General features: G+C 48.0%; 1 protein-coding gene across 1 annotated transcript; it reads left to right on the forward strand.

Moving 5' to 3' along the window:
• Positions 1-9,401: 9,401 nt before the first annotated feature.
• Positions 9,402-12,328, forward strand: LOC144115354 (uncharacterized). Its single transcript, XM_077649707.1, has one exon. The coding sequence runs from the start codon at positions 9,720-9,722 to the stop codon at positions 11,124-11,126; it is 1,407 nt and encodes a 468-aa protein (XP_077505833.1). The 5' UTR covers positions 9,402-9,719; the 3' UTR covers positions 11,127-12,328.
• The last annotated feature ends 4,257 nt before the right edge of the window (positions 12,329-16,585 follow it).

The following is a 16,585-nucleotide window of genomic DNA, read 5'->3' on the forward strand; positions in this document are numbered from 1 at the left end:
GGAAAGGGAATTGAGGCGAGAAAGTCTCAAGGAGAGAAGCACAGAAAATTTCTTTAAATAAGTAAAAGAATAAAATACAATAAATATGAATAAGGCATAAATGGGCAGTTAATTTGGACCGAGGTGCATTGACAAGTAACGCTACAAGATATTAAATGGTGATACGCACTATGTCCCACGAAGGGGCTGACAGTGTTTACTGCCTGAATAGAGAATAATGGTGAGAGTTTAATTCATAGCAGTGATTTGTTTGCTATTTGCCGAATTATATGACATTGGCCTTTTCGAGCGGAAGCATGGATGTCGGAGTCCGTTCTGTGAGATTGCTGTATGTGCCACTTGTCACTGTTTTTAGGCATTCTGTATAGATACCTAGTGTGATCAACATAGAGATCAAAAACCGTTCTTTGCGATCGGAAACAATCGCAAACAATCGGAGACGATAAAATAAGGGGTTTATTTTCTTGGAAGAAATGCATAATCACTGTATTTCAATTGTTGCTCGGTGAGCCTGGTTTGAGCAGTGGTTGGTGTTAATCGTTGGTGTTTGTTGTTAGAGGCTCGGGCTGCCTTTGATTCAAATTCGACGGAACAATTTCGAGGTTACGTAAGTCAACCAAGCCGCCACTAATTGCAGCTTTTGTTTTCTTGCAGGCTCGCAAGGCGAAGGATTTCCTTGGTTTTGTTGTTTCACGGGCTGTCCGAAGAGTGCGGGTGCCAACATTGTTGTTTATTGTTTATGTGCCTTGAAATTTTGAAGTTGCAATAAAAAAAACATTGGCCAATAAAGATGACCAGTACATGAGGTTTCCTTGTTTTGCAGTCACTGGCGCTTGTGTTGGCCGAAGCCAGTCTGTTTTACTGCAACACATGCTAAAAAAGTTAAAGGGTTTTAAAACGTAGTTAAACCTAAAGCATGTGTTTAGCTTTGTTAGCTCATGGTTTTGCTTTCCTGGATGGGTTTTGCTTTGCTGGGACATTGGACTCACGTTAATTTCTGATCGAGGTTAAGCTGATCCGATCTGTTTGCGCCGCAGATGGAAGTTGATATAGACGACTATGTGCAATGCACAACACGAGTGTGTGTGGCTTTTTGACACGAGGTATGATCGGCTGTGAACATAGCATAGTGCAGTCGTGCAGTGGCGAGCGAAGCTGATCTGTTCGCCCACCGCGGGTTCATCGCCCAGTCGCAGCAATTATATTTTATTTCTTCATGCGCCAAGGTTAACGCTCAAAGTCAAGCTCCGTGCAAACTCGGTCAGCCGATTAGACTTCGTGAACTAGTCCCTTCCCAAGCAGCGCAGGCAATCGGGCCAATTTTGGGAATGACTTGTTTCGCTCTGGTGATAAAAATTTGCCAGTATATTCCCAATATTTGTCCGATTAGTTGTGCTGGTGGGTGTCAGTACTTCGCGCACCTTTGTGTGCGCACCGAGACACCCTTAGAGCGTGTGGAGGTAGCGGTCTCGGTCCCAAAAGAGATGCCCTTGACTTAATGTGGGAAGCTCAGCCAGACACCCGCTACCAAGTCTCAAGGGGGTTGGTCGTTTGGTGCCCAGCTTTCGCCGGTCGCAAGCCAGACAATGGGTCGGAGCCAAATGTTCACAAAACAAAACAAAGCTTATACAGCAAAGAGACTATACAGAGGTATTCGCAATCATTCGTACGAGCACATACAAAGAGGTTTACAGTTACAGTGCAACTCATGCAAAGTAACAATCGAGAGAGAATACAAATCAACAGAATCTTTGCATATAAAGAGCACTAACACAGTCAGAGATAAACAAACAAAACACAATTTGTTCCCCGAGCACTGCGACAGTCGACGACCTGAGGAGCACGACGGGGCCGATCCGCAGACTGGCGCACGTTGCCTCGCTGTTCCGTGGCTGGTCGAGTGGAGTTCTCCCAAGAGTCGAGCGGGCGCGCATGTCAGAAGCTTAAACGGCGGCTCGGGCTGACAGACAGCGGTTAAAGCCCTCATTTATAGGTGCGGTCCGCGTTCTTTCCCTCAAGGCAGGCGCGCACATACATGCGGTATCAACTGCACAATTTCCTTCACCTTCTCGCGTCGGGCGCGCGACACCGTTGGTCGAGCGCGGAAACCGCCTTCCAGAAAACTCTGGATCCTTCTCGCGATGCGAAGGAAGCCGGTGCGAGAGCGAAGGACATAGGGTATCACTTTAGCGCAGTCAGGGTTACGCCTCGGCAATGAATAGAAACTACTAGGACATTGCATTCGGTCCACTCGCAGCCGCGCTGTGAGCTTTGTAGTATAGTCTACTTTTTACGCCCCCACCTTGACAGACACACAAAAAAGTATGGTGGGGCAGCCAGAAAAAGAATGTAAACCAATAGGCCCCTGCCTGTGCAACTAAGTATTGACAGATAGACAGAAAAACTTTATTGAGCAAGTGAGGTTTAGACCCAGCTGGGTCCCTGGGCCACTGCGCGGTCTGGCACTGCATCAAGTAGGACATGCCGGGACATGACGTCGGCAGCCCGAGTCACCGCAGCAAGCTGCGATTCAGGTAATAAGGGCAGACAGGACAAGGACGACTGAAAATTTGATAACGGTCGCCCAGACAGGCGGCACTCTCAGCTGAGTGTGCGCCGGATGTTCCCTCTCAAGTCACTTGACTACATGCCCCAGGCCATAGCGCCCGCATGCATGCCGGTAGTGTTCGGTTTCGGCACCGGCCTCGATCGGCGGCCGACGTTCTTCTTGAACCGTTGCCCTTCGAGCAAAGTGCGCAGTCTGTGCGGTCTCGTCCGTGCTTTGGCGGCAGAGTTGCCACCATGCCGGCACTCCCTATGCCAGCCCTGCAACGACGGCGCCGCTGCTAAGCGCAGCCACTGCCCACTGGACAATAAGCCTTTCCAGGAGGGAGACGTGGCGTTCTCGGCCGAAAGGTACGCTGCTGGAACTCTGAGCACAGCTGCGACGCCGAGTGCGTGGCATCCGCCATATTGGAACACTTCGCCAACACCTGCCAGTTCCACGCCGTGACCTGCCCCAGGTGCAGCGAGATGGTCCTGCACCAGGACATTGATGAACATCTGGAGAGCGACTGCGTACCGTCTCGTGCACGCAAACCAGACGATACCTTTGACAACGTCATCATGCAAGTAAAAGAAGCGTTAGGAAAAATACAGGAAGAAAATGCTGCCCTGCGCATGAAGCTGGATTCAGTCGAGCAGTGTCTGCGCCCTGAGACCGAAAACACCGTAGCACCTCAGTCCACGATTATCGCCAGTGCAGTGATAGACGCTCTAGAAAACAAGATCTCGGTGCTTAAAACCCTGGCCGAGACGGCATTAGCTGAACACCAGCGCGAAGTCGCGTCGGAAATCACGCACGCAGTGGCTGGAAACTAGAGGACCATGAAAGAGCTAGTCAGGCGGGAGTGTGAGCGGACAGCGCTGTGTATGAAGGACAGGGTCGTAGAAGCCTTGTGTGAAGATCGCACGCTGGGAGATGCCGGATCTTCAGTTTCGGCGGCGTCAGCTGGAAAACAGGCTACGTCAGTAGACGACGAGGCCAAAGCTGAGGAACAGCTGATCATCGCTTCCCTCAACATCGGTGATGATTTCCTGGACAAGTCGGTTCCTTTCGAATGAACCGTAGATTACGGGGATGAATTTCTCGCCTAAGCACGTTCTTCGCCATACCGCACCAGCAGTGATGGCCAGCCTAGCTACCACTACGAATACCTTATAGTTCCGCGTCTATGCTTTGACGGCCTCCGTGTTTGGCTTCGTGTTTACATACTTGAGGGCTTGTGCGACAAATTCCTGAATTGACCCATGGATAAGAAGGTTAAGCCAGGTCTCATCGACCCTAGCGACTGCACGAGACAATTAACTGTAAGGAACGCAATTCGACCAGTGCGCCGCTGCGCTTGTATGCCTCCTGCCTTTGCCAACTGCATCAAGTTACCATGCTTTGCAGTGGGAATATACTGCCGTTGCTAAGAGTAAGCATTCCGTATATTTAGTGACTGAAATCTCCTACGGAACTTGGGCAAAATACCCTGCCCCTAAATGTCAGCGCGCTAGAGGACAGCTTACTTTGTTTTTACACCTTTATCGGCTTATTCGTGTATAGATTGTGGGAGCTATATATGGCACATCTTCGGGGTCACCGACAGGGGCGTATTTATGGGAGGAAAGCCCCCGCCCCCCCCCCCCCCCCAGTCGGCTGGACCGCATTATCTGGACGAAAAAAAGTCCAAGAAATACGCGGTTCAAATGCGACCAGCATTTCCAAGAGGAACACATGAATCTGCCCCTGGTTACCGACTCGTATCGCTGTCCACGAAAAGCCTTGCCTCGTTGTGACGTGAGCACTACGCTAACCCGCTTTTTCGGCTGTCGTTCCATGCGGATGAGTGAAATACGGCGAGGGGTGGGTGGGCAGCAGCAGAAAGCAGAGGAGAATTCTGAAGAAAAGCTGTACGGGAGTGCGAGTTTATGTGACTTTGATCCTTCAGCTTGATCCTAATGCGGCCGACCCTGATTGATTAAAAAATTGCAGGATAATCCATGCTACACCTATATTTCCCCACTGCAGGAATGCATGCCTACTGTTCATTGTTTTGATCTCATCCACACGCAATCAACAACACAAGAAAGATTGTCAGCATAGAAATCTTTATGCACTTGTATCGTTATCAAAGTGGGACTACCTTTAGCGCAACACACGAAGGGGACAATATAGGCGCGCTAACTCACATCTCTTTATTCACAAAGAACGCGCGTGCAAATATACAGTCATGAAGTCATCCATCATATCAAAATCTTCACAATATTACGCACGACTCCACGAGAAATGATTTTTCGTTTCAAACGCACTGAAGTGTCGCTCATACACGTATCAGCCTTTTATTCTGATAAACGCTACCAGTAGTTACCGTGCCACAGTGTGACGACTTCTGCCTAGAATCTTTGTATTGGTCAACTTTGGTTTGCATTTACAATTTTTGCACTGTTTTTAATGTTACGTCGCTTGTAAGCATTCAGGGTGTACGATATGTCCGCTTGGAATTATCGCCTGTTATCGGCGGCTCGGCACAAGCATCTTTTTGGTACGCCAGGACTGAAACCCCCAGTTTCAGATGTCGCTGACGCTTGTCTGTACGAAACCTTGAGTTTTCTCGGTAAGAGAAACCTGGGTCGCGCAAACCTCACAGGTGGCAGCAACTGCCATCGCAGGGCTGAGGCGTATCGCTTAACAGCTGCTCCACTGCGCCAGCAGCAGTGTAAGGACTACTAGCGATCTATGAATGAAAAGTCGAGAGTGACCAATTCCACATACATGGGCATCAGCCCATTAATGCCAGCGCGTCACATCCTTAAGGCGGAACTTAAGTCCGATTTCGCCCATCTTTGTCTGAGGCGAATGCTTGACCTTGATGACCGAGCCTGGAACCTAAATCGAAGTGAAAACCAAAGTTCTAGCAGACGTAATTCGCATTTGGCCTAATCCCGCCAAATCATCCGCCATTTTTTTTCATTTTCTTTGCAATGTTGTCACGCGCACTAGGTGAGGTAGACCTATAGGATACAAAGAGCCAGTACGCTATTGTTGACACAAGCACACTTACAGCCATTTTGTGCACCCGACGAGCCAACCAGACCCACAAAAAATCGCTCACGCGAAAGAACGAACGCGGGCACTGTCCCCCAGTGTAGAAAGACACGTGATCGCTTAGTAAAATAGCACGTACGAGGGAGTTGAGGAACGGGTGCTCTAACGCAACGGAGTACGCATCACAAGAAGACACTGCGCATTTTAAACGGATGTAAAGGCACAGTGCTGTCTGTCACGGATCTCCCCGGAGAACACTCGGACCGAAAGAATGGACTAGGCGACAGGTGTATCCACACAAATGCACATTTAATACACCCTACGTGACACACACACTAGTACACAAAACTAACACAAAACACAAAGATTAAAAATACACACGACAAGGACACACTGCTACCAGCGTCTACTGCTAGCGTTCTGTACTGTTAGCGGTCGGCATCGTGCTCACGGTTAGTTCGGTGCGGCTGCGGCGTTGTATCGGTCCAGTAGCCGGCGTCGAGATGGCGTTCGACATGCTGCGGCTGGCGTCGCTGGCGGCGTCGTACAAGCTCCCGGTCCAACCGCCCGTGGACCTGATGCCGGTGTTGTTGGCTTTGGGGGCACCACCCGGATGGGTGGCAACAGCCCCGGAGACATCCTTGACCGTAGCAGGTGGTAGCGTCCTCTGTTAACTCCCGTAACGGGCTCAGGAACGGCAGGATGTCCACTATGCGAAGCCGTAGAACGCGAGCTCACCGGAGCAGTGGCCGGCGTCGCTCTCTTCCAGCCGAAGCGTCCATGACCCGCCGGAGCCTCTGCATCTCCGTTCTTCCCCACCGTGCCTCGCTCTCCCTCGCCCTTTTATAGTCTTCGGGATCGTCCACGTAAGGCTTGTCGTCTTCTCCTTCTTCTCTTCTCCACCAATCATCTCTCTCCACTTCACCGAATGCTTCTCCACCAGTCATCTCTCTTCATCTCACCGAATGCTTCTTCATCTTCTTTATTCTTCGGTTAAACCACGCCGTCTTCTTCACACCTCTTTCCTTCATAATTTTATTCTAGACTCATTATTATATGTGACACTGTCAAGGAATATCTTTAGTTATCTCGTGAAGATAGTGTGCAATCATAAGAGGAATGAGTATATCTCGTATAAGTTCTCTTCTATATAAATCCCTGCTATCCCCGTTGCACTTCGCTGCGTACGAAATTAGCCCGTTTATAGCTGCGCTGTTGTAGTTCGTGCCGCATGAAATGGATGCGAACTATTACATGAGGAAGCGCCCGTTGTATAAGCGTCAATGCTTGGCCAGGTCAAGGTGGCAGCAGCGCCGTCTGCTCGCGTCGGCACAAGCGACCCTACCGCACGGCGTTGCATTACCCACATTGGCGCCTCAAAGGTGCAAGTTCGAATCCCAGTCTGACATATCTGTTTGCACAGTTTTTATTTGCTCGAGCTCTCTCATGCTGAGGACGGACGGACGAACAGATAGAGATCGGTGGACAAAGAGAGGTGAAAATGTAGCCGTTAAAAAACCCGTGGTCCCGTGTTAGGTGGCGGACCGCTATAGCAGCGCATGGTTCGAGTCACGGACGTCCTTGCACTGCAGCCCTGAAAGAGACAGTGTTCGTATCCGTATGGGTTGCAAGTAGATATAAGGATAGGCGTGGCAGCCGCCTTACAGTGGGTTGACACCTGGGCCCTACGTTGATAAAAGGCGAATGAGGAAAGGAGGGTCGGAGTAGGGGGGGGGGGGGTCAACACGAACCCATGCAAAGCATCTACCACTGTTGTGATTCCCATTGACTGAAAACGCACCTTCAAGCCTTGAAAAACCGGTGCTCAGGGCTACCCCATGATGACGCCCCCGGCCCCTTTCCTACCTCGAGCCCGCTAGCGATTGTAGCGCCATCTCGGTTGTTTGTAAACATTCAGGAATTCTACAGCGGTTAAAAGCAGCTACACTAGTCTCCACTGAGAGGTCTTCTCAACGCGAAGTCAATGTAATATCTTTATGACCGTCAAATTATACGTATAAAAAAATTTTAGCGACGAAAGACAATAATTAGAGCCACACGTCAGGGCATGAGACAAGTAGCATTTATACTAAGCCAAGGCCTCCGAGATCGGGTCTCAAGACAAGGTTTGCTGAACTGACCTGACGCCGGTGACGCCAGTTATAGTCGGATAGAACTCAAGAACGAATTGGCAGACGCCCGTTAAAGGAGACCCTCGAGGCAATGGCGTCGACAGGTTTTTCATGACGCCACAGTTAATCCGATTTAGCCGTGGTTATTTCCCATCCTTCTGCCACCCCCTGCGATTTCACGCTGGCAGCTTCGAAGGGAACGGTCAAGGGGAGAATCGGTCGACACCATTGGCCGGAGTGACTCCTCATAGGGGCATATGTCGCTTTGTTCTTGAGTTGCATCCGAGTATAGTTCAAGGGTAACGTTACCTGCCGCCATGGCACGAGGTATTTTCGTTTGCTCAAGGTGGGATCAAAGCCCCATTTTTCCTAGCATTTCACCCTTATTAAGCCTAGCAACAGGCCAGGGAAAGCTTGTACCCTTTGTATCACCGCTTCATACCCAGCGACACTGGAGATCGAACCTCACACCTCCCGCATGCGAGGCGGATGCTCAGCCTCGTGACTGTACGCTTGTAGCAACGGTTTTCGCCTCGACTAGCTCCACCACAGATCCTTCCTTAGGCTTTATCGTGGAGCACATGTTTCCTAATCTAGTACAACTGGTAGCGTTGTTTGATGAAACTGTGGACAAATTTTTAGGCTTGAAAAATTTCTCTTAGCTCACGAGACGGTGCCTGGCAGAGCGCGGGGTACTTCGCCACTACTGCAGCGGATGCGTTGCTTTTATCGTCGTAGAGCTTTAACCCTAGACAGCCGTCAGAAATGCACAAGGTAATGAACAAAGTTCATCAGAAGAACTCAATATGGCGGTGCTCTAGCACTGTCTTGTACAGTTGAAGCCTGGACCACGGAAGGTTCCCGCTGGAACACCGGAACTAAACAGACGCTACTCACCCATTCCTACCGAACGAAATTTTTGAACTCCATTCGAGCGTTATCCACAGGAATAACAACTACACGTTTAATGTAGTGGCATTTCGAAAACGTTTCCGGTTATTCGCAGCTCTCAATATATATATATATATATATATATATATATATATATATATATATATATATATATATATATATATATATATATATATATATATATATATATATATATATATATATATATACATGACCCGCCGCGGTGGCTCAGTGGTTAGGGCGCTCGACTACTGATCCGGAGTTCCCGGGTTCGAACCCGACCGCGGCGGCTGCGTTTTTATGGAGGAAAAACGCTAAGGCGCCCGTGTGCTGTGCGATGTCAGTGCACGTTAAAGATCCCCAAGTGGTCGAAATTATGCCGGAGCCCTCCACTACGGCACCTATTTCTCTTTATCTTTCACTCCCTCCTTCATCCCTTCCCTTACGGCGCGGTTCAGGTGTCCAACGATATATGAGACAGATACTGCGCCATTTCCTTTCCCCCCCCCCAAAAAAAACAATTATTATTATTATTATTAAACAAATATATATGTAATCAACTTACCATTCTACCGGCTTACTGCGCTCTCCACGCAATTTACATCAACAAGCGCCTTCTTCCGTTGCAATGTCCTAAGACAAAGCATTGTTCTCCTCAACGCAGTTTCGATTCCCAAGTTCGCGCCGTGTCTTGATTTCCGCAGCACACACCAGGTGTCGCCAGCTGTTCCGTGTTCGTTTTCGAGACAGATTGACGAAAAGAATTCTGCTTAGGGAGTAGCTGTGGCCAGCGAGGCAGGTGAAAACGACCTACAGAAGAACGTCGCGTTTCTCATCAGGTAAACCGGGTAGATATAACTTCTTGGAAATATTGACAACGCAGTGCAGACCGGCTGGGATTCCGTCTGACCGTCCGCTGCCGCGCGCAAAGCTGCGCAGTCTAGTGTTTTCTCTTTTTACACCATACCCTGTTGTGATAAGGACGGCGTAAACGTGATAACAGTCGCACACGCAGACTGCATCCTTAGCCGATTGTGGGCGAGACGCTGCATGTTAGGACGCTTGAGTGCGTGCCTCCAACGATGGCGCCCGCGAGCCTGCAGACAGTGTTCGGTATCGACAGCGGCTTCGATTGGAGGCCGACGTGTTTTGTGAACCCGTTCCCACCAACTAGAGTGTGCAGTGTCTGCGGTCTCGTTCCTTCATCGGCAGCCATGTTACCCTGTCTTCACCTGCTCTGCCAGTCCTGCTCCGAGGGAGACGGTGCCAAACGCAACCACTGCCCCTTTCACAAGGAGCCCTTCCAGGAAGAAGACGTGGTGTGGTCAACCTTCAGCAGGGACAGTATCCTCGGCCGCAAGGTACGCTGCTGGAACGCTGAGCACGGCTGCGACGCGGAGGACGTCGCATCCGCCATGTTGGAGCACTTCGCCAACGCCTGCCAGTTCCACGTCGTGAGATGCCCCGAATGCAGCGAGAGTGTCCGACACCGAGACATTTCGGAACATCTGGCGTGTGACTGTGAACCACAGCGCGCACACTACCAAGCATCAGACGACAACTTTTCGAACGCCTTTATGGAAGTCAAGGGAACGCTGGCAAAAATATTGGAAGAAAATTCTGCCCTGCACACGAAGATGGATTCGTTCGAGGACCGTCTGCGCACTGATACCAGTGGCGCCTTTGCAGCGCAGTCCACCAGTATTGCCGACGCAGTGACAGCCACCCTGGAACGCAAGTCTTCGGAGCTGACGACCGGAGCGGAGGCAGCGTTGGCTGAAGACCAACGCGAAGTCACAGCAGAGGTCAGGGACGCACTGGCTTACGTCCAGCGGACCATGAAAGAGAACAGCAAAGCGTGTGAGTGGAACGTGTCGTGTTTGGAGGACAGGGTCGTAAAAGCCGTTTGTGAACAACGCAAGCCGGCAGATGCCGGATCTTCACTTTCGGAGATGACAGCAGCTAAAAAAGAGGCGGCTTCAGTAGAGGACGAGGCGAAAGCTCTGGAACTGCTGGCCGTAGCGTCTCTCAGCATCAGAAGCGACGTCCTCAGCAAGTCCGTTCCATACGAATGGACCATAGATGACTGGAATGGATTCTGCAGGAAATCGTCTGATCGTTTGCATTATTTCACAGGCAACGATGGCCGGCCTAGTTACCACTATGGATACCTGTTAGTTTCGAGGCTATGCTTTAGCCGTGTCTATGTTTGGTTTCGTGTGTATATAATTGAAGGCTTGTTTGACAAGTTCCTGAAGTGGCCCATAGAGAAGAAGGTGAAGCTACTTTTAATCAATCCTTGCGACTGCACAAGACAACTGGCATTAAGCAGCTCACTTTCTCCACTCCCAAAACATCCCCTTCCTGGTTTTAGTAAAGAAGTTGAGTTTGTAGGGAGTTCTCACACTAACATTACGGTTGACGCATTCAACAAACGTGGCTTGATCGGAAACAACAAACTCCAGCTCCGGCTCGAATTTGAATCATAAGCTACTGATCAGGAGTTCCCGGGTTCGAGCCCGACCGCAGCGGCTGCGTTTTTGTGGAGGCAAAACGCTGAGGCGCCCGTGTGCTGTGCGATGTCAGTGCACGTTAAAGATCCCCAGGTGGTCAAAATTATTCCGGAGCCCTCCACTACGGCACCTTCCTCTTCCTTTCTTCTTTCACTCCCTCCTTTATTCCTTCCCTTACGGCGCGGTTCAGGTGTCGAACGATATAAGAGACAGATACTGAGCCATTTCTTTTCCCCCAAAACCAATTATTATTATTATTATTATTACTTTCCTTTTTATTTTGGTGCGAACTTATAGCACATTTCGTTTACTGGTCCACCGCCACGTTACATTTACCTAAGAGCATTTATTCGTTCATCTGCATTGCGACGGAATTATGGGCACCCTGGCTGTTGGTGTAACATATTGAGCACTTGCTCTGATGTTCTTCCTGGTTGTTTACTTTCCCATCTGTTCTTAATAATTAAACATCAGACAATTTGTTTTGGTTGCAGTTTATTTGGTTTCGTGGGCGTTGCAGTTTTTGCGAAACAGCCAACGGCATCCATTATTTTTGATGAAGTCAAGCCTATAATATTTGGCTGGGATCATATTTTTTTTTCGAAGGATAAGCGTGAAAGTTTCTTTGCCCGTTCCTCGCGGTGGGCCGACTCCCAATATTTCTAGTCGACAAGATTCCAACACTGATGGGAGTCTCCGTAAAGAGCGCTGGTTAAAGGTGTTCCTAGTGCGAACAATTGCGAGTATCTTACACGGCATGTGTCGTTGATGTTCAGGGTGCGTGTACTGGGTGGGAATTGACTGATACAATCCCATATTCATGTCGTTCGCTTCCATGTAACTGTTATTTGTAGCCAGAAAACGTGCAATCTCAATCATTTGTGTAGGCACATTGCGGGGCCGTATAGTAATTTCATGCGCTCCCAACGTTAGAATCGTCTAGCGTAGTTCGGCTGCCTTGCTCTCTTGCGTACAAGCTATGAGGGAAAGCCCCTATTCTTGCATGAAGGGGTTGTTGCTTGGAGCAATTACAGAAACTGGTGCATATTCAATGTTGTTGTGTTTTGCAGCAAAACAGGCTTTGCTGCGAACAACGTTTCATCACAGTGAATGAGCTAGGCTATTTCTAGTGGGCTGTCTTCACCAAAGCTTGTCTGAAATAAATCCCTGCGAAAATCTCGGCGTGTGCAGTGTGGTGGTTAATTAGAAAAACGTGCAACACGTATTAGAGAGAGAATCGAGACGAAGGACGCATTTGGCCCCTTCCGGCAGTTTACTGGCAGCATCGAGACACGTATACTGATAGCCACAAGGTCAAGAGCACCTGCAAGATCCGACAGATTAATCGAATAGGGGGACCGAGCGCCAATTTTGGGCGCATTAAAATGTTTTCATCATCATCACGCCCCAGCAGCCTCTTGAAGAACTGCTCTTTTTCTCTCGCCCTCTTTGGAAGCGAAAAGATCCGAGGATGTGCGCATCCACGGCCAGACATTGCCGTAGGCGTAGAAGGTGTGTGACGACGTCAACTCGGGATCGTGGCTATAGCAGACGCAAGGCACCATTGGCTTTCTCAGCACCAAACAAGCTGTACATTACTTTGCCGTCGTATACATTGCGAAAATGCGGGCGGTTGCAATACAAGGCGCGACGTCGCTCATGTGTGTCACGATAGAGGAGTGGTTCGTGCTATCACCCTCACTTAGGCCATATATTCTGTGCAGGACAAAGGACGGTGCTTAAACGACCGTCTAAGGGCGCCGACCAGAAAGTAGAGGAAAGTTCTCTTATAGTGATGCTTTAATGGAGTTAGGATGGTGACAATGCACGTAAGATCAGCGTATAATAGGTCTAATAGTGATGCCGTAACGGAGTTAAGATGGTGACAATGGACATAAGCTTAGCGTACCAAGGCTATTGCTTGTCGTCTTTGTCTGGAAGCCATCAGTTGTGGCGGCCTGGTGATGGGGATCGCGTTGGTCGAAATGGATGCCGGAGGGTAGCTGTTGCTAGAGCTGGTGGTTAAAGACCAAGCGAACACATCTTCATTGACGATAAAGATTTTTGGGTGCCTTAAGTGGGACGCCTAGTCCAGCAGTCCCGCGGTGCCTGCTGTGACGTGGGGTGTTTCGACTAGTCCCTATTTTGGGCCAGGGTCCTCGCTGAGCAGATAGGCCTGACAATGCTCCTCTGAGGGCTTTGGAATGCTCACAAAATGTGAAATTATGTGAATTTTGCCTCACAACGTTGAAATTCTTGGCTCTATTTAAGGCACAGGGTTCTACTGGTGTGGCCCGGCTGTTGTGGAAAAGTGAGTTCGTAATCTGCGGAGAATACATTCCTCCTCCTGGACGAGCGCTACATGAGGTACTGGGTGTACCTGTCTAGACTTCCTGTGGGAATGAAGGGATTCAGCGTGAGAGGTTGTTGGCAGCGTTGTATACCTGTCCTCCACCTTATTTAGGGGTACGTGTTACTCGGTGCAAGCGAGCACGCGCATGCACAGGGGCGGCACTGTTCCCCCGTGCGTTGGTCCTATGCCACCCGGGAGCCCGAGTACTGAGGCTTGTCATCAAGATATTTTCGTAATTTTTAAAAATTTCAAAATAAATTGTAAATGATCGCTCCGCATTTGAGGTCGTGCATGCGGCATAAACACTCGGTGGCCTGTACTGTACATAATGCAAACGTATTATACCCAACCTCAAGCACCCTTTTCGCGGACCCTGAAAACGGAGCGGTCGATTGCAAATATGACTGTGACCTACGTTATTCAACATTGAATATATTTTTGCTACGCTGCGGCGGACCGCAAGCGTTTCCAATTTCATCGTATTCTTTAAAGCACGGTGATGTTAATGTTAACATGATATATTAAGAGTTTCTTACGAATCGCGCTGCATGATTTCGAGTGGCTTCCAACATGTTAGTGAGGGTTACTGAGTCGGAGTACTACGCCGCAGCTGCATGCCCTCAACGCGTAGTACCTCTCTGACCATTCGAGGTCCAGCTTTCTCGAGGAAAAAATTTGAAAATATCAAAGGCAATAGTTCATTCTTCTGATATGTAGTAAAATATTTCCTTTACAGTGCGTCAATCGATCGCATCGAAAAGGTAAGACTGCAATAGAAAACAATGGGGAATGCTCTTGAACACAAAAACGTGAATAGAAAAGAAAGAGACTGTCGTCGGCTGATCTGCAGATATATTGATCGTTGTAGTGAAATCTTGCATTATATGAAAAAAAATTAGGTCATAAACGGTTTCCCGCTCAAATATGCTTTTGTTCAGAATTGCTGGGTATGATCATGGTTGGTCTCTCTCCTCACCACATGCTCACCTATGACGACCCTCTTTTTTCTCCTCTTTCCCTTCCCAGTGCAGATTAGCAGACCTGATATCCATCTTTCCTGCCGAACTCTCTTGGCGTTTAATCAGTATACATTTATCTCTCTCTTGGTTTGCTGGAATTTCTTCTAACTCAATAATTGCCGGGCCAGCTTTTTGTTGTTATGTTGTCTGCATTACTATTTAAGTTTAGTTATGTTATACCTGTCATCTTTGTCTACGTACGCGCGCTTCCCTCAAGCCCGCATGTGAAGAAACTCGCACTACTTATTGTCACATGCCAATTTTGACAGAGCGCAAAAGTGCGGCTTAGCTCTGACTGCTATGCAGTGGCGTCTTCGTGATTATCAAAATCATTATAATGCATTGCGATCGCCAGCATGTAATTCATTCTGTCCTGTCATACCGAAGCTTATGTTTAAATATTTGATAAAACTGAAAGGGGTCTCGATACAAACCCCGACGGGGCACCTGACAGGGTCGACATTATTTCTGATTCTATTCGATTTATTACAATTTTATTGTTTAATTTTGCCAAATGAACTTGAAGCTATGCCAGTATACCATTCGGCAAGCCAAGCTAGGAGAGTTTCAAAAGAAAAAGAAATGAACCCAGAACAGCGCCAAGGCCATTCAGAAAGACTACCAACATGCTGTCACCTTGTCTGCCGGAAAAACATGTAATGTAAAGAAATGTAATAGGTAAACTGAAATCAGTTGTGTCGCGCTGGAGTGGCATGCCCTGAAGCCGTGTTGAGAATTCGGGTGAGAAATAATTTTCCGTTTTGTGGAGTAAATGCTGGAAGATATTACGTATTCCGACAACAGAGCGAAGAATGCGCTCTGGCCATCAAATGATGTCTTCACCTTCATGCATGCTTCCATGTCCCATAGAGTTCTAAAGTCTTGAAAGTCCATTGAGTCGTCTTTGGGTTGAGCCTTCGCTTTTCCTGAGCTATGCAGAATTCAGTCATGCACTTGGTATCGAAATGCCGGGAGTGTAATTTGAAAGGAGACATTGAGAACCATTGTGTTTTGTACTGGAACAATTTAATGTGTTTTACAATCTGACTGTAGTTCTGATTTCTGGGACAGTTCGAATGAGACAACCCGAATTTTTACAACAGTAGGCGTACAGGATTTGAACACATGAAACGCAATGCCATCAGGGCCGGAGACAGAGTTTCACTTTCATCTCAGACAATAGTATGTGTTCACAATTCTACAATAAAGCTGGCTTTGTAGGAAAATCATAGCTAACCACTCCTAAAGCAGGATTAGTGTCGGGGGTGCAGGAACTGATCTGAAAGAGGTTTTTAAGACACCTCGCCTATTCCAGGCCATCAGGAATAAAGAGCTTTAGTAAATGTTAATTAGCTGAAGGCAGAGTGCGTTCAGATCTTCGCGCCAACTTACAATATTAGTTACAATAAATTAGTTCCTTACAGTATATTCCTTACAACTTACATTATATTATTACAAGTTCCTTACAACTTACAATATAATAGTTCCTACAGTAATAATACAATATTTTGAACCTGGTTACGGCAGAACAATTTATATCAGTTATACAGAACCTTAATAACAGCAATGACTGCGACATTGGTGGCATTCAAGTCAGGCCTTAGAAGCATATTGTAGCAGTTGTTGCCCCCCTTCTTGCGAATATATTTAATTCGTGTTTTACTACCGGTACATTTCCTGACAAAATACAAACAGCCAAAGTAACGGTTCTGTATAAGAAAGGCGACCGTGACGTTTTGGGAAATTGTAGACCAATATCTATAATCCCTATCTTTTCGAAGGCACTTGAAAAAGTGTTACATGCAAGATTGTCTCATTTCATTTACAAGCATAACCTTTTGTCTCCAAATCAATTTGGATTTCTTAAAAATAAATCAACCGAATTTGTGCTACTCGAGCAAAGTGAATATATACTAACATCGTTTCAAAAGAAGGCCTTCGTGATTGGTGTCTTCGTAGACTTTTCGAAGGCATTTGATGTAGTCAACCACTGTATACTCCTAAAAAAACTAGACTGTTATGGTATTCGAGGAGAGACCCAGACGCTTCTGAAATTATATCTA

Source organism: Amblyomma americanum, chromosome 1 (genome assembly GCF_052857255.1).
Source record: "Amblyomma americanum isolate KBUSLIRL-KWMA chromosome 1, ASM5285725v1, whole genome shotgun sequence".
In the NCBI taxonomy this organism is placed as follows: domain Eukaryota; kingdom Metazoa; phylum Arthropoda; class Arachnida; order Ixodida; family Ixodidae; genus Amblyomma; species Amblyomma americanum.

What these genes read in the sequence shown, in the direction of transcription:
- LOC144115354 (XM_077649707.1), top strand. Translation starts at nt 9,720, where the DNA reads ATGGCGCCCGCGAGCCTGCAGACAGTGTTCGGTATCGACAGCGGCTTC.